Below are 21,106 nucleotides of genomic sequence, written 5' to 3'. Positions count from 1 at the left end.
CTTCGGCCAATTGACCACTGGCATGCGCGTACATCCTGTGCCTGTGCAAGATGAAAGAACTAATTAGTAGTCTGTATTTGTGGACCAAAAAAGAGAGCATTTGCTGAAAAACAAACCTTTTCACACAACTATGAAACTAAAATGGCATAAAAGTCTTGTTATATGTTCAGAATACAAATTTGCAATATTAAAAAGTTGCAACTGACACAGCTTTGCTTTGCACCGGTGTTGTCAGCTCGTGTTTTTTTTTCGCTTGTAGAAGAAAAAGGAGAAAACATGCAGAATCCTGAGAACGAACTAACATTGAAATGTATTGCACAGCTTCATGTCACTACTACCACTATTCATATTTTATGATTTAGACAATACTCTGGGCTACTTCAGCTGTCCTTTCCCCCTACAACTATTGTCTTTACAACCAACCCCAAATATTTATTTATTATCATCTGGGCACTTATGGTTGTGTTTTGTGTAACTGTAATCTGAAAACACACACACCCAGTGGGAGGGAGTGTAAAGGTCACCCTTATTGTCCAGTTTGCATACGGATGAGTTGTCATTTGTAAACTGTCCATCATCCTCTCCGTCATTGACCGAGTTAGAGGTTGTGTCCTACGTAGGTGCTCATACGCATGTCGTCATTGCCTGTAGCTGATGCTCCACCACCGATGTGCTGATAATGACTGTGTGTGTGTGTTTTAGTGGGTGATACTTCAAAGTCCCTGCGTTACCAGTCCGCATTTGTGTGCCCTAAAGCTGTGTACGTGTCTGTGTGTGGGGGTTGCTTGTGTTAAAACTGGCTGTGCATGTTTGATATGCTAACAATGGCTGTCACGCTACCAACGGCCCTCTTCATGCCACTGCCTCCTTTGCTCAAGATAACAAGTTTGTGCTGTGCATTCTGGTCAAGTTGCTTCTTAAAGCTCCTCGTTGCATCCCGTCTCTCCTATGGAGGAAAATCACTGGACTTTATCAAGTAGTGGAGGAGATGAAGCAGAGATTGTTCTTGGTTTATACTCACTGTATTTGGAAATGGATAATCCCTTCCACTGAATTCAGTTCCCTTAATCTGGAGAGGGGGTCGGGATAGACGACACATCTCATCCCGTCTTTCTTGCACTTTTTTTTCACACAATCACCCATCACTCACCTGTCCTGTCAGTGTTTCTCACAAAACAAGACATTTTAGGACGTCATCTTGGGCTTTGGAAAACACTGATCTACATTTTTCACCATTTTCTGACATTTTATAGACCAAACAACTAATCGATTAATCGAGAAAATAATCGACAGATTAATCAAGGGTGAAAATAATTGTTAGTTGCATCACTAGGTAACTGTATGTTTTACGTTGTTGAAAGTTTGCTTCTTCAGTGCACTCTTTCTCATCGGTCATTTTATGGCTCTGCTGATTGTTAGTGTGAAGCCAGCACTATGTCGTTGAAATGTCAGCAATGAAATGTGTCTTGCCATCTTCTCAGAGCTCATTTAAAATGATTAACTACTGGTGGCTGCGTCGTGGCTGCTGTTGTGAGCACACGGTCAATAGTTTAGGTTGAGCTCTTTCTTACAACTATTTGTTTTATCAATTAGGGCTGCAATTAACGATTATTTTCATTGTCGATTAATCTGTAGATTATTGTCTTCAATAAGTGATTGTTTTTTTTTGTCTATAAAATGTCATAAAATGGTGAAAAATGTCGATCAGTGTTTCCCAAAACCAATTAATCGATTATGAAAATTAGTGATGCACCGATTTATCAGCCAAACATTGGTATCGGTCGATATTCGCTTTGTTAACTGGCAAATAAGATGACATTCGCCAATGGCAGTGGCCAAAGTTTATCTGTTGTGTTGCATCAATTTTGCGCCGGCTAAATGCTGTGTTGGTTATTTTGCGGTCACTGGCTGGAAACGACTCTGACGGCAGGTGCCGTGCGGTTTGTTTACAAATAAAAGTGAAAGAAAAAGTCGTCCATGTGGGAGTATTACACGGTTTCGAACTAAGATCCGCGACAAGAACGGTATGTTCAATGACAAATTAAGCAGTTATACTCATATGGCCCATCATTTTGCAATCGGTGCATCCCTAATCAAGATAGTTGGCGATTACTTTAAAAGTTGACAACTATCGATTAATCGTTGCAGCTCTAGTATCATTTTTTGTTTTCATAGTGAGACCATCATAACTGGTGTTTCATGACAGCAGTCATGTTTTTCAGGAAGGGATATAATCAAATGACTGTGGGGTTTCCACAGCTGTTTATTACTGGAAATTGCTTCCTCTCCCTCAGCATGGGATCCTTACTTCCATAAGACATTAACACATGTTGTAGTGTATTCATTTCTGGTGCATTGCTGGAATGATCTTGGCTCACCCATTGTTAGTTCATTGCACAATTATTAACCAGCATGTCACAATATCAGGGTAAAAAATGACTCCCCTTTTCACCATCAGTTACCATCAGCTGTGTGTTTGTGTGTGTGAGGATCAGCTCTCTGCAGAGGAGGGCACAGGTGGTACTGCTGGTCAAACAGCACAGGGGTGAAGTTGATTTGAAGTTTGATATTCACCAGCTGGAAGTGCCTTTTCAATGTCAGCAGCTCCATGTGGATGACATCAGAAATCCCCAAAGGGTTTTCATAGAGGGGCTGACAGAGAGGCAGAGAAGTGCTCCTGTCTCGCTCTCCAAAACACCCTCTGGCTGGAATCCCTAATCGCTGCTGTAGCAGGGATCCAGCAGAAACAAATGTGAACTGGATACAGTTTTATCGGCTGTGCAGGTAGAGTTAAGTTGATTTCTGGTTTTGCCGGTCTGCTCCGGTGTACAACCCTAAACCAGTTTGATTTTATGCAAACAGGCTGAACTGACATTTGTCTTTATGACACCTTCTGGCAAATTAACCCTCTGGGGTTGCGTCAGTCACCCGCGATTGCAAAAAGCACTCCTATCATACTTTTAATAATATCTCTGTAAAGGTTGTATGTAGCGACTTAAACACCGTCCTGCAGCGCACCGTTCTGCCGTTACAACGAGCTGTCACTTGTTCTTATAAATTCATACAGAGGCTTAGTAATCCATCAAGGAAACACTTTATGTTTGGACGCTTTCGAAAAATAATAAAAGCGATATTTCACTGTTTTATGTACGTATTTATCTAATGCCGTCTATACAAATAAGTCTCTAAAGCCCCCCTCCAGCCAGTGTTGAACAGAGAACTGGGGTGTGGTTAATAGTCAGATGTAATTCATCACAACGGCAACCAGATTGCATCATTTTCCAACCCAGTTCAGATGAAACCAGTTTAGATGAATTTGCTGTTTACCAGAATTATTGCAAAACACTGACTCTCTCTTGTTAACCGTATCCTCCATTGTCAGGAAATTACTCAAATTAATATGAAATACCATAGAAATGCCCAAATACACTCGAGGGGGTTCTTAACCGTTAACTATTTTGGTGAATCAGATTTTTGGCAGACATGATCACTCACAAGCTGTATTGTAAGGTGGTGAACGTGCACAAAGCATTGTGCCAATGACGGTTGTAAAATGGCGAATCGCCAATTTTTTCTTTTCATTTCTATTGAAGCAGTGCTGTGATATTTTAACCCTGTGGGATACTCAGGCAGACGAATGTGAAACATCCGATTTTTACTCAGTGAAACTATTGCGACCAGTGGCTACCAACCACTATTACATACTTAAAAACTCACACATATTAATGTTATAATAGATTTGAACGCTGTGGATAAATAACACCAGATTGACTTGACTACAAATGTAGAAGAGTGTGTGATCCCGGCTTGACTGCTGTGATTTGAATCGCAGACATCTGTGAATGTCACTGTTTGTTTTGGAGATTAATTGGTGACTGTGAATCTGGAAGGTTTTCTAAAACATAACTGATTTTCCTCTTTTTCTCATCACATTTTCTCTCTCTTCTCCTCCCCTACCGATTCCCATAAATCATCTCCTAATTGTTTGGCCCAGTGTTTCTCCAGTTGAGGAAATTGCCAGCAAAATGCGTGTGCATGAGCAGTAGAGGCTTTTATTTTGTTATGCGTGTGTTGCACATTCACTAACGTCATCCGTGTGGTCGACTGTGATTACAATCTTTTGACGACATTATTGTGTGATAAATATTTCTCCCTCAATGACCGCATACGTCATGTCTGGTATGAAATAATGAATATGTAAATGTAGACCTTGTCACTGTTAATGGGTTGTGGTCATGAGATAGTGTTCTGTAAAGCAGGTGTGTATGTTGAGTCATCAGTCTCGTGTTGCCCATTTATCACGTTGTTGGTTGTTACATTTTCTTTCTTGATCTAGCGTCTCCTTTCACCTCAACATATTTACTTTGTGACATTTAAACAGACACTGGAAACATAAAACCATGATGTGTGAAAAAGACGCTCTTTTTTATGATCAGAAGCAAAAATAAGGAATGCATATCTTTTGTCAGTTAAAGGGCAAGTCCTTTATATTTGTTTTTTTTTTCATTATCTTCTCAGTGGTGTTTCTTATGTATTCAAATCCGAATATTCAAATTTTGGTAAAAGTATGTACATCTTAGCATAACCCGACGGAGGTTTCTGCATGATGAGTAGTCAGTGTATTAACGTTATATTAGATGGTGTTCGGCACGCTCCCAGTTTGGAGAAGCAGACAGGAGAACCAACACGGAAGCTAAGCAATATACAGCTGTGTGGACGGCACATTATTTCGAAATCGATCCGAAAGTCACACAATAACGCTTCAGTTCCCCGTTGAAAAGGGCTGTCTGATGGCAAGGTAAAGCGGTGAAACTATTCTAAATATAGTGTACACTTAAACTGATATTGTTTTTGTTTTTTTGTTGGCTAAATACGTTTTTCTGCAGTTCCCGTCCACAGCTGCTTTACCTCGCTATCAGACAGCCCTTTCTAATGGGGAACTGAAGCCGTTATATCGCTCTCTTCAAAGCCACCAGACTCCATTCACAAAAGCAGTAATTTTACTTCGCAGAACGCGGAAGTATGCATCCAACCCACCAACTAACTTGTAGTTATTTCCAAACTTAGCACAGCTTACGTTGATTCAGCTAACGCTAGGGTTCACATTATTCATAACCTTATTGATTAGCTTACTTTGGTAACCTACATCACTGCTTTTTGCTAACGACTGAGTGGGCGTATCCATTTAAAAAAAACAAAACGGAGGAACGGAACGCAGATGGACTCGTCCTTTAAGAAAATATGGCAAATGAGATTCCGATAATGTAACGCTCATCTGTTTTTTGAAATGCAGGCAACATCGTCTCATGTTGTGCAGACTTTGTGAGCTCTGGATGTGGTTGCAGAAGGCCAACAAGCTGGTGTTGTTTCCATTTGTTGCATTTTACTTTGAAATGTTTCAAAAGTTGTATTCCAAAGTTTTAAATGTATAAATCTTGTCAGTCCCTCCGGCCATTTCAATGTATCCTGCGGTACACAGATGCTGTGTTTGTGTGAGATTCAAGCCTCCCCTGGTGGGTCAGTACCAGTTACTGCTCTGTACTTTCCCTGGAAGAGTCCCGTGGAGTCCTTTCCTAAGAAACTATAGGGGAGTGAGGAAAACATTGGCGGGAGTGCATATAGGAAAGAGAGAGAGAGAGAGTTGGAGAGAGGACAAGGAGTAATGTCAGTACAGCACATTTGGAACAGCTTCTCTTGATTTGGTCATACAGGGAAACACGTTGGGAAGTAGATCAGGGCGTTCTGTTCTGTGAAAGCTCAGCATGTTCATGTTACATTTTCTTATAAAGACTTAAAAAATATGGATTGCATCACATGTGTTTGCTTGGTGAAGAAGGAACTGGCTAAGAAGAGGGAGAGCATACTGCCTGATATTCAGAGAAAGTCAGCAGCAAGTTTGCGCAAATCCTCCTTGTGTTTGTCTTAGTGTTTTATTATTGGAGGGTTGCTCATTGAATTTGTGTCTCTTAAAAGGCACTAAGCCCTAAATATGTGTTCAATATAAGTTGCATTAAAGTTACTGCGAGGGACTTTTAACTGGATATGAAACTGTCTCAATTTAATACTGATGCCTCTATATCACCTACGTGAGCAAACAAGACCATCTGGCTATTTTTATAGTTATTCTTAATGCTTATCACTGAGTCAGATTCCGGCGAAATCAGACAAAGTCATACAGGTTCACCAGAAACTCCTTGAGCTCAGACGTCAGCAGGGCCTCCAGCGACCATCCCACCGCAGACAGACATCCGGCTTCGCTGCTGCCTTCTCCCTGCAGTTGTAGCTCTGATGGAAGGTGGAGAGCAGCACCGGTCCCCACTGGGAGCCAACGACGACACCACGCTGCTGGAGGCCCATGCCGTATTGCTGGGCCCGCTGGAGGGAAGGGAGGCACGGGTAGAACCAGAATCAGTACTGCACGAGGCAGACTGTCAGACCCTAATGCAGTAAAATAAGAGGTTTTCTAAAGGAACTCTGGTGCTCGGAAACACTACCGTGTTTGTCCACAGGGACCGCCAAAATCAACACAAAATAAAAGTTCCTCGTAGTAACTTTAAGCTTTGAATGTATGAGAGGGGTTAGTGGGTATGTCTGCAACAAAACACAGAGCTGGTGGGGTGGTCTATGAAGGAGACAACATTTATAGTAATTACTGTAACTGTGGTTGTTGTTGGTAGGTCTCATCTTCTCAGCTTGTGTAAATGTACGGTAGAGAGCCAGCTCATATGTCTAGGCTGCTGCAGTCTCTTTGTTTAATGCATAGTTTTCAAACTACTGCCAAGGTATCAAGTGACAAAAACAGATACGTTGGCACCCAGAGAAACTCAATTGTGTGTTTGTCCGCACCTCAGACTGGTAACTGAAGACAATAAATGGTTTTCTGGAGGAATGCATGCAGTGCAGACAAACTCATCCTTCATTTCTCCTTCCCTGTCATTACCCCTCCTCTCCACAGGAAGCCAGCGCTGTTGATGCCATATTTCTGCCTCTGTTTCTGCCAGCCTCTGTGTTGGATGTAACATAAGAAACAAGTCTTTTGTTTATCAAGTTATACAGGCTAAGCCAAGCAGGGCTGCATCTAACAAATATTTTAATTGCCAAGTGTATTCTCAATTCGATATTTGATAAATCGTTTACAGTAAAGAATATCCATCCGTTTCCCAGAGTCCAAGGCAACATCTTCAAATGTCTTGTTTTGGCCAACAACAACAACAACAACTAAGTTGTTGGAACAGACATTCGTGGTATGAGTAGGGTCTTTGTAATACGAAGAAAAACAGCAAGTCATGTGCCCTTTGACTGTATACCGTATGCAAGATTTCTGTCTCTCTAAGTTAAATCAACATTGTGAATTTGTAGTAAATTTTGACAAAATTGTTAAAGAAATATAATTCTTTGTATAGAGTGCTGCAGGGATGACTCACACAGGTTCCCTCAACAAAAGGTTTAGGACTCATTGCTGCACCACTATACTGACAATGCAAATGGTCTGAATCATTTTCAAACTCTCCTCTGACAGTTTATCTTTATCCTGGAGTACCGTATGACATTGTTTCCCGATCCAATCGAATCAACGAAATCGTTAAAGCAGTTGCTGTGTCCTGTCTGTTTACTGATTATCCAAACAGTGCCTGATATTAAACTATTAAAGACTGAACGTTAGATACTTAATGTTCTCATTGTGTGTGTGTTTCAGGAGTGTGGTTCCACCTGGCTGAAGACAGCGTGTGTCCCACCTTTCCACCCAGGAACCCCTGTGTTGTCATTGCGCCCATGAGGTAACGTCAGGACCTACCGCCCCCTCATTACCACCCTTGGTCTGTCCATTTCCCTCCCCTCTGTCCCTTTTTCCCTTGGACCCACCCAGCCATGGGCCAGAAGATCTCTGGCAGCATCAAGTCAGTGGATGTACGCGGGGAGCCCTCATATCGGCCAGTACGCCGCGAGCTGCGGGGCCCAGATTTCTGTCGGCCCCCCAGGCTGGACTTACTGCTGGACATGCCTGCGGCGAGCCCCGAGACACAGCTTCGCCACGCCTGGAACCCTGATGACCGCTCGCTCAATGTCTTCGTCAAGGAGGACGACAAGCTGACGTTTCACCGCCATCCAGTAGCACAGAGCACAGACTGTATCCGTGGCAAGGTGGGCTACACCAGAGGCCTCCACGTGTGGAGGATTCACTGGCCCGCCAGACAGAGAGGCACCCACGCCGTCGTGGGCGTGGCCACCGCTGAAGCATCTTTACACTCCGTGGGATACACGGCCCTGGCAGGCTCGGACTCTGAGTCCTGGGGCTGGGACCTGGGTCGCAACAGACTCTACCATGACGGAAAGAACCGGCCCGCTTCTACATCGGCACCCACGTATCCCTGTTTCCTGGAGCCAGACGAATCGTTTGTGCTTCCTGACTCTCTGACAGTAATACTAGACATGGACGAAGGAACTCTGAGCTTCATGGTAGACGGACAGTATCTAGGAGTAGCTTTTAGAGGGCTGAAAGGCAAGAGACTGTATCCCATCGTCAGCGCTGTGTGGGGGCACTGTGAGGTATCGATTCGCTACGTCAACGGACTAGATCGTAAGTCACACACACTCACACACAAACACCGAAACACACACACACACTTTAAAAAGCCAGTGAGTGACAGTATAATATTTGACAAGCTGCTGAACAGGGATTTGTGCAGATATATTCTTGTTTCAACATCTTTTAATTCTTTCATATGGCTGTTTTACGGCAGACAGAGTGACGGCAATGTGATGATTTGACGTGTCAAATTTTGACGCAAACCTGTCATTAGAGATGTCCGGGCATATTTTATTGGATCGATATCGGCTAAAATAAATCCAGTCAAAATCCTGCTCTCCTTAATGACAGCCCGGCTCTACAGTGCAGTATTTCGCCTCATATGCGAGTGAGAATTAGTGTGTGAAATGTAAAATATGATTGGTCACACCGGTGATTGGCTCTGTTCTGACCCACGGATTCGGATACCCTGCAATGGTAATCAATCTGCTATCCCTCCTCTGTTATTAGCAAGAGTACAATGTACAAAACATTCAGCATCAGCTCATTTTTAGATGGCGCAGACCGCTTTACTCTCACTAGTTCAAATGACAAACGTCTGCAGCAGCAGTCGCTAATTAATGTTAAATCCGTGAGTAACTTGATGGCACAAAACAAAGCTTGTCTGTTGTTGAGTTTGTGTGCTCTCTGCAAACCAATGCTTCTACACTCAGCCAGAGATTGTTTTGTGAGGTAAAAGGATCATCACTCTGTAACACCACTGTATAACCACGAGTGGACAGAGTGTGTCTGTCGTTCCAACAACTCCACCGGCGTGATTTTCCTTCTCTCCAGTTAGTTTCAGGAGGTCGCATTCTCCCAGTTAACTTTCATTCATGTCAATCATTTAAGCTTTTCAACTTCATGAGTCAGCACTAGTATTTGGATCAAGTAGCTTGTAAAAAATAAGATGTCAGATTTAGGTAAATATAATTATCGGATCAGGCTTGGTATCCAATGTTAAATAGGGGTGTAACGATATGTTGATCTGATCGATATATATCAATACGATGATCAACGATCCAATATCACTAATGCAAAGTGAAAATATCGTCATACACTTTTATTTTGAAATTGCCGTGGTACTACTGTGTCACCGTTTCCGTCCAAGCGCACCTCCTTCCTACAGAGCCCAGTTATTTTAGTTTCTTTTTGTGAGTATAAATGTAACTGATTGTGTTAAATGGGCATATCATATCGTCTCATATCGATCGCAGACCCCTGAATTGAATCGGATTGAAATTGTATCGTGGCGTACTTTGTGATATCATCAAATATCGTATTGTTGTCCAAAGAATCGATATATTGTATTGTGATAAAATTGTGATTTACGCCCCTAATGTTAAAGGACTCTGGGCCTAAAAAGCTTGATTTGGACGTCCCTACCCTTCTTCGACACCTGCTAATCCTCCTGTTTATTTGCTGGCAGTGTTCCGTGTTGGAGCTGTACGACTGGTCAAAACGTATTAAATTAATTCTAGTATTTAGTATAGCATTTAATACAGTAGCTTACAAGGTGAAAGAGTATTTTCTTTCTCTCTTCAGGAATTGGTACAGCAGATGTGTTTGCCTTATCCCTGTCATGCAGCTTTATAAGATATATTCATGCACCGCTCTGAGTGTAATAAATCCTAGCCCTCTATTTACCCAATCGTTTTCCAAATATGAGGACTAGTGCCCGTTTTATTCCTACGGTTTGCATTTGTGTCACTGCAGAAATGTGGAGAGGTGGATGGGGTTGGTAATATTTCACAGTGTAGCGGAGATGTTTTGTTTATGTATGAAACTCCGGATAAACTTATATTTAGACCTCCTCATCAAGGCTGTGAAGGCCCGGGGTGAGATTTATGCTTTAACAACTTGGGAGTCCTGTGACAAAACCCAGGGCTGGACCAGAGGGGGCAGAAGGAGGAGGAGGTAAGACGGGAAACATGATTCTAGGAAAGATGTGTATCCAGTCATCAGTTATGGTCTATTGTCCGTTATGTGTCTAGTTGTCTGACAAAGTGCAATTGTTTTGAACATAGACAGCGAGAGGAGTCTGAGTCAGGCTGCTGAGTCATTTTGACAGCCTTCACTAAACTCCTAACCCTCTGGAGAAGTCACAGTCATATAATCCTCAGTGTGGCTGAAGTGGTCGCTTTACTGTGTAAGATATGGGGAACATGGGGGATTTTTAAAGTTTGAAAAACTACGTCCTCGAGCAGGAGTATGGCTAATTTCCATCTCTCCAGAAATGTGCAGGATTTAAGGGTTAAGGCAAGACTGGGAAAGCTTTACTTGCAGATTTGTCATTTTTCCTTCAGAGACTTTGGAGGATGGATATGCAGGGCACATTTCTGCATGCACTGATCTATAAAAAGCCCACAATGAAAGGGACTGCTGCTTTGTTTACCAATAGGAAGCAGCTTAAACATCCTCTCTGTGTACTATTTCTAGTCCGCTTCCCCTCTATCGCTTTTTAGCATTCTCTTAAGTCCTCCGACAGTCTCCCTCCAACTTTCACAGACTCAGAAAACTGTATCCAACTCTCTGATGTAATAGGAGTGTCTGTTTCCCCGCTGTCCTGAAGTCACCATAAATATCAGTGTGTGTGTGTCAGAAATGTCTCTCTCTGCCCTGCTGCTCTTTTCTGTTAAATGTCATCGTTCTAACCAGTCATCTCAATCAAGTTGGCCCCTCAGATTGTGTAATAGCCCTCAGTCCTCCCGGCCGCTCTGGCCTGCATGTTGCACAAAGAGGCAAAGCGGGCTGGGGGCGTCGCCGACAGCAAGGCACGGACACCATGTCCGTGGCTGCGAGCCATGTGTGTGTGTGTGTGCAGGCGGACAGCAGCCAGTAGAGGAGGGAATCTGGAAGATGTCCCAGTGTGCCTCTGAGCTCAGCGTCTGGCCTTGCATAGTGGGAAACGTCGGGTTAGGTGTGTATATATATCTGTTAAGAAGCTTACGTGCACACGATGTAGAAGGGTCCATGAAAATATGGTTCGGTACAAAATCTGTTATGCATTTGGAAGATCGTCATTGTCGCCTGTGGTTTGTGAAATGTTCTCACAGTTTTGGTTTTGATGTAAGATCCATCTCCAGAAAAATATGTTCTTGAAGCACCAATATTTATGAGGCATCTACAATTAATAGACATGGAAGTAGAGCTGCAATGATTAATTGATGTGATGTCAACTATTAAATTAATCGCCAACTATTTTGACAATCGATTAGTCAATTTGAGTTTGTCTTTTTACGTCAAAATTCTCTGATTCCAGCTTCTTAAAGGTGAATATGTTCTGGTTTCTTTACTCCTCTATGACAGTAAACTGAATATCTTTGAGTTGTGGACAAAACAAGACATTTGAGGACGTCATCTTGGGCTTTAGGAAACACTGATCGACATTTTCCACCATTTTCTGACATTTTAACTAACGGTGGGGGAAAAAATTGATTCACCTATGTATCGCATTTTTTAATGCCAGAATCGATGTACAGTATTTGTGTCACAGTATAGAAGCTAAAGATGCTCTAACTTTCTTTGCTTGGGGATTTTAAGCTAAATTGTTTTTGTATTAATTCAAGATTTCATTAATTCACTGAATTAAATGACTAATGTGGAAGGAGCTAGTATAGTACTGCCGATAACTCTGAAAATCAACATCCTCTATTCAATTCTCTGCTGCTTTTCTAGCTCATTGTTTTGGTTGTGTGGATTCAGTGCTGATTCATATGAAACCTGCCCAGTGCAACATCGGGGAGAGTCAAAGGAACAAGTGAACAAATTTGAACAAAAGAAAGACTGCCACATATTTTCCTCACGAGTTGTCAGGCTAAACAGATGTCACAAAATGTCAGTGGATATTGGGTTTACTTGGTTTTACTTGGCAGGTGGTTAGAAAGTAGGACTCCAAAGTGATTGCCCACGTTGTGCCAAACGTGTCAGGAGTTATTTCCTTAAAGGGGAACTCCATTTTACACATCAAAGTCTGTTTGCAGGTCTTGGGGAGAACGACTGCATATGTGAAGAAAGTTGTATAAAGCCTTTTGTGTCTCCAGAGGGAGCTGTGTGAAGTCTGATAAATTGCCTCGAGTAATAATGTCACTTGTTGAAAAAAAATGTGGGGGTGTGGAGTTAGAAGGAAGTGAGCTTACCAGGCAGTACACACCCAAATGATTGACCGAACTGTCTGTGTTTGCGGCAGGTTTTGACAAGGAGGAAGAATGTGTGGATTGTGGAATAGAAAGATATTTCTGGTTCTGTTGCATTGATTTTTATTTGTGATAATCGCTCATAGATATTCGTAGCCTTTCCGTCCCCTGGATGCCAGGGATAGAAATGGATTCCTCTAGTGAAGGGAATCACGATATTATCATGATACTTAAGTCAACAAAAAGAGTTGAGTGTCCAGAGGATGCTCTGAGCGCTCTGAAACTAGAACTGTGAATATCTGATCGACCGTTCAGATGATGCTCTGGTGAAATTATGAACACACCCATACTTAGGTAACACCATGTAGACTTTAAACTGCTACTGTACATAACATACCTAAGATGGAAGGGGGGATGAACTACGTGCTAGTCTGTTGAGAACAGTGCTTTTCTCAACCTGTATCTGATACACTTTGGCTAGATGTTTTGACAGATTGATTGCGTTTCCGCCCTTACAAGCAAAAACTTGTTGCACTTTTGGCAAAGAGCATTGTCTGCATTGACTCACCTGAAATATAACCACACCTTTGACCTAATTGTTCTGTCCGCCATTGACGCTGAACATTAAAGTCAGAGCTTAGCAATACTTTGCCCCAGGGCTCCTTTAGCACCGGGTTTCGGTACCCACCCATACCAATATATTGCGATTTATTACCTTTTTTCAACTGCAAATTATGCAGTTTGTCAATATCTGTTTTATCTAATAAGATACAGTTTTCACTCTGTTCATCTCAGAGTTTTCATTCACATATCTTGAGGTCAGAGGTCACGGGACCCCTTTTGAAAATGGACATGCCAGTTTTTCCTCGCCAAAATTTAACGTAAATTTGGAGCGTTATTGAGCGTTCTTACCGACAAGTTATCATGACATGGTTGGTGCCAATGGTTTCCTTAGGTTTTGTTGTTTCATATGATACCAGATATCTTCATTCTAGCTTTAACACTGAGCCTGCTATAACCTTTGAAAGACAGAATAGCAGCTGGTGAGCCATAGGATGTTAAAAGGTTAATAGTTTATATTATAAAAGATTGATGCTTTATTTCCCTCTTGGATTCCCAGAGTCTCTATACACTTAGTGCGTTGATAGTGATTCTCATATGCTGAATAGTTTGATCAGTCTGTTTTTTGCCAGAGTAATGAAGCTTGGAGATGGCAAAACGGATTTTGCTAATAGAAACGGCTAATGGTGCTAACTTTATGAGCCTGAACTCGCATCAATCACTTGTTTTTGTTTGTTTCTTTTCCTTGTTCTGCCTCGTACGATGTAAATGAGATCAGTGGAGTTTGGGAGCGTCGAGTATTCAAAGAGCTTTGCGTTCTGACAGAATGCACATGAGAGATGAGCGTGTGATATCAGGCATACGGCACATCTCCACATTGTAATGTAGAGCATAATGGAAGCATCAATATGTATGCTTGGAGATGGCGGCGCTCCCCCCTATTCCCACATCTTGCTTTTGTGCATCATGCTATAGCAACTCAAAGAGGATTCACTTTTTGTTCACTTCCTGGGTTCTTGGTCTTTCACTTGTCTTGTAGTCTATTCACGTTCTTTTTTTTCCCCTTCTTCTCCCTCCTGCTTAGTCTCTTTTATTCCCCATCTCTTACTCCCTGGGAAGCCAGAAGAGATAAGTATCCTTATACTTTTCCTCTCCTGTCTGTATTGTCCCTTAATACCCGGCATTAATGCAGTTTTCTCATCCTCCCTCTATTTCAGTGAACACTTTAGTCCCAGAGACACTTGAAAGCCAAACCTACTGAGTGAGGATTTTCATCGGTTTTCTTTGACTTGCTAACGTATCTAAGAAAACAAAAGGGTCTTGCCGTCCTCTTCTTCTGTTCCTGGAAAGCCATCTTTTTCTCTCCATCACAACAAGCTTCATGACACCACAGTGGCCTGACCGGCCCGATGGTAACTAGCTGATCCAAACTCATTTACACCTGAACGAGAGCAGGGAAGAGGAAGCATTTCACACATGCGACTGACATGCTTCCCCTCCCCCTTTTGCAAATGAACCCTATTTGACTCCAACTCTCATTGTGTTTCATCTCCTCCCTCCTGCTCTCTTCTCTACTGTCTTCCTTCTTTCCCTCCTCATCCTTTTCAACACTAATCCTTCCTCCCAGTGTTTACAACCCATTGTGGTGGCAGGTTGCTGTGGAAACGGTTAAGCTGACTTTTTGGCATATAGGTAGGTGGGTGGTTAATTGTTGACCAGGCAGTTTGCTCAATAGTTTGTTAGCTAAGGGCTTGCCCTATGCAAATGGGATGTCTTCCTTCTGCCCGTCTGCAGTCCAGAGCTGTTGGCAAGATTCACAGCACAGATGCAAACTGTAACTTGAGCTTGGACCTTGCATGAATTCTGGTTGAACTTACTGTACAGAAGGTTATTTTGGACTAAATATTTAGCCAGAAGGTGTTGTTTGGGTTGTTGTAAACAACATGATGCAGTGGTTGATGCCATTTTTTTCTACATCAATGACTAAAATGCTGAATGTGCTTAAACCCAAACCAGCAAAAGTGCAGGCTTAAGGCCAGGTCACACATGAGCGAATGCAAACAAGTGACCAGCGCCTGCAGAGGCGCTGAAAGTTCAACAAAGTTGAACTCCACGTTGATGCAAAGATGCAAATTTTCTTCACCACAGGAAGCAGGTTTTATCACCCCTTCGCTCGCATAGAATGGAAGTGACCGGGAGTCGAATGTTGATGTCGTGCCTTTATCCAGATAGCTTCATCATGACCACATTTCAAAGTGAATGCCATATATGAACTAATTTTCAGATACAAATGATTCCTTTTCTTAGGGGTATGATGAAAAATTGACATGATTATGATTTTTACAAGATAACATGCAGGTAACTTAGAAACCATTAGTGCAGTTATTGTCTGAAGTTAAATCTAAAGTGTGAATTGAAAGCAGTCAGATTAACGTAAAGACTGCAGCAGCACAAGGTGAAACATTCAGAGTAGGGCTGTCAATCGATTCAAATATTTATTCACGATTAATCTCATGATTGTCCATAGTTAATCGCAAATTAATCACACATTTTTTTATCTGTTCAAAATGTACCTTAAAGTGAGATTTGTCAAGTATTTAATACTCTTATCAACATGAGAGTGGGCAAATATGCTGCTTTATGCAAATGTATGTATATATATATAATATTGGGAATCAGTTAACAACACAAAACAATGACAAATATTGTCCAGAAACCCTCACAGGTACTGCATTTAGCATAAAAAATATGCTCAAATCATAACATGGCAAACTGCAGCCCAACAGGCAACAACAGCTGTCAGTGTGTCAGTGTGCTGACTTGACTATGACTTGCCCCAAACTGCATATGATTATAATTAAGTGGACATGTCTGTAAAGGGGAGACTCGTGGGTACCCATAGAACCTATTTTCATTCACATATCTTGAGGTCAGAGGTCAAGGGAACCCTTTGAAAATCGCCATGCCAGTTTTTCGTCGACAAAAGTAGCACAAGTTTGGAGCGTTATTTAACCTCCTTCCCGACAAGCTAGTATGACATGGTCTTGTGCTGCCTTCTAAGATCCCGGTAGTTAATTTATTACCTCAATCATCATCTCTTATGCATAAAATAAGTTTAATAAACTAAGAAACACAGAAAGAGCTGATTTTAAGTTGTTGAGGAGGTGAGTCTTCTCAGATCAGGTTGATATAAAAACTGCTTTCCCCTCATGGAAAGTTAGGAAACCCTGTAACAACCGCAGTAATAACCTGACCAACTGTCTCTCCCCATATTTCCAATCTCCATTCATGCCAACTGCGTGGATGAATAACTATCTGGCAAACTTTACATACAGCTGGTGAGCAGAGAGGAACTAAACGAGAGTCCCAAATGAGCATCCTGTCATTCAGTGCTGGATATTGGATCTTGTAAAACAGGCAGCAGAATTCACTCTCTAACGAGGTTAAATGATGAAACTGATGTGAAAATGAATCAATGTGAGAAGAGGTGGCAAGCATCCATCGCACTCACAACGGTCATTAATTAAGGTTTCAACAGCAAAAAAAAGCTTTTAAAATCCACCAGTGATGCAGCCTGTGAGAGAACAGAACATCTTCTTCCTCGCTGTCATAATGTTTATAACTCACCACGGTTCTCTCTCGTACACCAAGTGAAAAACTCTTAGAAAATCTGTCAGTCTTAGATGAAGTTATCTTGAGTAACTGTACACTTTTATTATGAAATAAAGGCAGAGTAGGGAGAGTTGAAATCATGATCATTGGCACTTATATGATTGGTTGAAAGCCGTTGTCCGGTCTGGGAGTTATCTATGTTTTCATCTTACAACTTTAACCCTTTCACAGTGTGTTTTCAGTTCATGACAGTTAATGGTCATCTAAAAATATCTTATTCAGTGTTCGGATGTACTCAGCTCCACCCTCTCGTGTCACTTCTGGTTGCAATAACCAAGATGATGACGTCCAAAAGGCCGAAATTGAAGCTTCAAATATGCAGATACTTCATATTCATAATAAGTGCTATTGCTAGTTCCACGGAGAAGTGTCTTGTCCTTGTCACAGCTAGTGTGTTTGTGTACACATGGTTGTTGAGCGGTGTGTTGTGTGTGCAGTTTGTCAATGCATGCAGGTATTGCAGTGCTCCTCTTTATAATCATGTCTCCTTATCCTCTATTTCCTGAGCGGAGTGAGAGAGCAGCAGGAGGAGCGTCGGCCAAATTGACGGCCGTCCAGGGTTCTGTCTGGAAGCTCGGCAGTGCGTAGTAATAGGAAGTCAGATATCGTCAGTGGAAGGAATCACTAGTTCACTGAGCAATTGGTTTCCGCTCTCAATTTGGACACCTGCGTTTCCAATCACCTTTAGAGCGATGGTTTGCTCTATTGCGTCCTCCCTGCTGCTCGCCTCACTGTTCTGCTCCAATTTTCTTTCTTATCTCATACATCATTGATCTAATTCTGTCCGTCCCCTAAATATATTCCTCCCCTTTGACTCGCCGGTGAGAGGGAACCGGGGATGTGTCCGCACCTTAAGGGCTGTATATGTAAGACACATACACCTGTCATCTTAAAACTAGGTCAGACAGCCCCAACAGACGTATGCTAATCTATTAGATAAGCATGGCTGGGAGGCTGCACCCTTGTCTCTTACCAAGGTATATCTTTAGTAATGATGGGAATGCAGTTATATGAACAGTAAATTGGAACAAGTGCCAAAAAATATAGACCCTGTCTCACCTTTATTTCCAAGTAGGACATATCTGGGTCGTGTTGTCTCACGGTGAGCTGACGTATACGCTATACACACAGATTTGTTCGGCTGCGGGCGAGGAAAGTGGAGGAAACTATCACGGGTTGCGTTGGCCGTCTCACCTCAGTGAGGGCAAACTAACTGACGCGCCGCCGTACCTCCCCTTCCTCCACTTTGTTCTCGATTAAGTGTTAGGTAGATGTGTGCGCCTGCCAGCCTGCGGGCCTCTGTAGTCCAACGGTGCATCAGGCGCTCAGTCGTCCTTAACCACACTTTCCCACACTCCGTCTCCTCTTTAGTGTGCCATGAATCTGTCAGAAACTAGTCTCTGGCTATTACAAAAAATAAAAGTCGTGAGTGCTTGAGAGGAAAGTGCTGAGATAGATGGACAGTTACACGACTGATTGGAGAGAAGAGGAAAGATGAAGATTGAGCTCAGAGCTCCTTCACCTCTGGTTAACTGTAATTAACTGCAGCTAATTAGCATGGATTAATTATTAAACGTACCTGCTCATTCTGATTCAGTTTGAAAGTCGTTCAGGGGTTTCATGTGTGAAAGAAGACACGCAGGCTGCTTTCACCCTTTGAACTCTGCAAAAGAAATGGTCCGCCAGTGCTTTCATTAGTATTTGTGCTTATTGTGATGTCATTTCTTGGAGTATCTTCAAATGCTTCATATCCCTAAAATCTGTACAACCTAAGGTAAAAGGTTGTGTAATGTCGGGTACACAACACACGAGAATTAAGCCAATTTTTTATCTAATTCGGAGATGTTTCGGCCTAATGTGTCCATAACTTCATCCATCCATCCTTCGTGAATTTTCAGTACAAAGTAGAGCAAAAAATGACATCGCTAATTCTTCCTGCCTATCGTCCTCCATGTTTGTTAACACTAAAGTCATGTTTGATCGCAAGATATTTTGTGAGATTTCCAGGTTTTTTTTTTAGTCGGGACTCCTGTTGTTCATGGATGAAATCTGTTGATGTGTGGTGTGCTATTTTGGCCAAATCGTTGCTCTCCACACACTAGAAGAACAAAACTGTTAAATGTAACATAACACATTGTTATGTGTGGGGTCTCTCACATTTTCAATATCAGTGGATCAGCGTTAAGTCAGTAAACCATAATAATTGATAAAAGCATTGAAGTTTTGTCAATGTGAGCGTGTTGCAAAAGACAGAAATCTTAGCTTTCCGCTGCAAAAAGATTGCTTAAGCTATTATGGTTTTTATATTAGATCGATTTTAAACTGGAACATTCAACCAACGATCCGTTTTTAAATGGTTAAATAGGCACACAGAGAGTCTTTGGTTTCAAGGTTCATCATTATACGGACTTGAAAGAACATAAATTGTAAATATTATGAAATGATAGATGTCAAGTTAGTGTCAGAGCTCCCTTTTGAAAGGAACAAATACCCTGAGGTCTATATGAATTTAATGAATGAGGTCATGTCACAGAGAGACATCTCTCACTGGCATTGCCATCGTTATTTATAATGGTGATATGAGCCAGTGTGACCCATTAAAAGCTGTTACCTTTTAATGTTAAATAACTGTAAAAGAGTGTTTTTGTATTTTGGATGACCTTGAGGTATAATTAATGACACGCCAGGTCAATTCTAAACCACGTCACGTTCTCATTTCAGCAGATCTATTCTGAAACGTCTTTTTAATCACAACTTAAACCACTTAGCAGTGTTGTTAGTCAATTTCACCAGTTGATGGACAGTGTGGCCCTACCGTTTATGCTCGTCACCGCTGTCTAATAGGACCACTTGTCGCCCACGGCAACCCTTACCATGGAGACCAGCTCGTGTCAGCGGGGATTGGCTGGTTTTCAGCAACTTCGTAGCATCATGGTGTCATCACCTCCCTCAGGAGAGCTCTGTCAGAGAGCAATGCAACTGTGGTAGCATCAATCCTGTTAGTGCCAGCAGCCATGCTTTACTTTTGACTTCTAATGAAAGTGTTGCATTTAATGTGATAATTCACTTTTTTTTTCTTGGTTTTGATGATGCAGGCGGGCTCAACACTGGAGGAGAAAACAAGGATTATATTAATCTTGATGAAATAGATGTACAGTAAATATCCTCACTTCTATAAGAGCCTGCCAAATGGAAGTAAAAGAAAGTTCGGTAACATTTTCTATGATACCCATGTCTATAATGCATTATTATAAACATTACTTATAATGTGTTATAATCTGCTTATAGAACTGTATGATTATAGTTATAAGAACTCAAATACATTTAGACATTATAAAGCATTTTAATATCGGAAAAAATTTAATATCGTGATATTATGTCTTGCGATACTGTATCAATTCTCCTTTTTGGAGGTTGTAGCTCAGTTTTAGAGCTAGAGTGAAGCTACTGGCATCATAATAAACTAGAAAAACCGAAGGGAACCCATTGGTACCAACCATACTACCTTAAATAACAGTCCAAAGTTCCGGAAAAACTGGCATGGCCATTTTCAAAGGCGTCCCTTGACCTTTGACCTCAATATATGTGAATGAAAATGGGTTCTATGGGTACCCAAGAGTCTCCCCTTTACAGACATGCCCACTTTATGATAAGCACATGCAGTTTTTTGCAAAATGGTGTATTTGAGTATTTCTGTATACTGGGGTCCCTAAACAGTCTTGAATTGCATAAATTGTGTATCACTGTAAAGCTGAGACTCCAACTAGCCCAACTGAATTCATGTTTGATGATGTTCGTCCCCATAGTAGCCATGTGGTCTTTATACTATGACAGTTTTCCTAAAATTAGATTTAAAAAATAGTATCGGTATCGCAATATATTGCATCGTTACCCCTGTATCATGATACGTATCGTATCGCCAGATTCTTGCCAGTACACGGCCCAAATCCACAATAGCTTAAATTATGCATCACTTTGACACTGGCTGAGTTGGGTTGATTGAAGGTCTAGGTTTGGTTTGGGTTGCTGCATGTGAGTGAATGAATGAATGAATGAATGAGTGGAGTGCATGCGAATGTGCAGCTTGTAACAAAATAAAGAAACTAGTTCAATGCCTGCATCCAAGTATTCAAAAACTTCAGCCTTGGTTCAACATTAAAACAACTAGAGC

The 21,106-nt window shown here is 41.7% G+C and overlaps 1 protein-coding gene and 1 long non-coding RNA gene across 7 annotated transcripts in view; one reads left to right on the top strand and one right to left on the bottom strand.

Annotated features, from left to right (window-relative positions):
- Positions 1-21,106, top strand: part of LOC119491289 (SPRY domain-containing SOCS box protein 4-like) — a 56,442-nt gene that overhangs the window by 29,546 nt on the left and 5,790 nt on the right. For both annotated transcript variants that reach the window (XM_037775169.1, XM_037775170.1), the window contains one exon: positions 7,697-8,578. In XM_037775169.1, the coding sequence (XP_037631097.1) occupies positions 7,870-8,578 (709 nt within the window). In that variant the 5' untranslated portion in view covers positions 7,697-7,869. The remainder of the gene's footprint in view (positions 1-7,696; positions 8,579-21,106) is intronic.
- LOC119491290 overlaps positions 5,695-21,106 on the bottom strand; it is a 31,365-nt gene continuing 15,953 nt past the window's right edge. For 2 of the 5 annotated variants that reach the window (XR_005207578.1, XR_005207577.1), the window contains exons 3-6: positions 19,809-20,042; positions 18,515-18,598; positions 17,995-18,339; positions 6,622-7,004 (exon numbers count right to left, since the gene is read on the bottom strand). This is a non-coding gene — a long non-coding RNA (uncharacterized LOC119491290). Of the gene's footprint in view, positions 6,376-6,621; positions 7,005-17,994; positions 18,408-18,514; positions 18,599-19,808; positions 20,043-21,106 lie in introns of those variants that run through there. The other 3 variants (XR_005207579.1, XR_005207581.1, XR_005207580.1) reach the window with 3 other exon arrangements.

The sequence above is a fragment of the Sebastes umbrosus genome, chromosome 7 (genome assembly GCF_015220745.1).
Source record: "Sebastes umbrosus isolate fSebUmb1 chromosome 7, fSebUmb1.pri, whole genome shotgun sequence".
Classification (NCBI taxonomy): domain Eukaryota; kingdom Metazoa; phylum Chordata; class Actinopteri; order Perciformes; family Sebastidae; genus Sebastes; species Sebastes umbrosus.
This window is presented reverse-complemented; position numbering and strand designations above follow the sequence as displayed.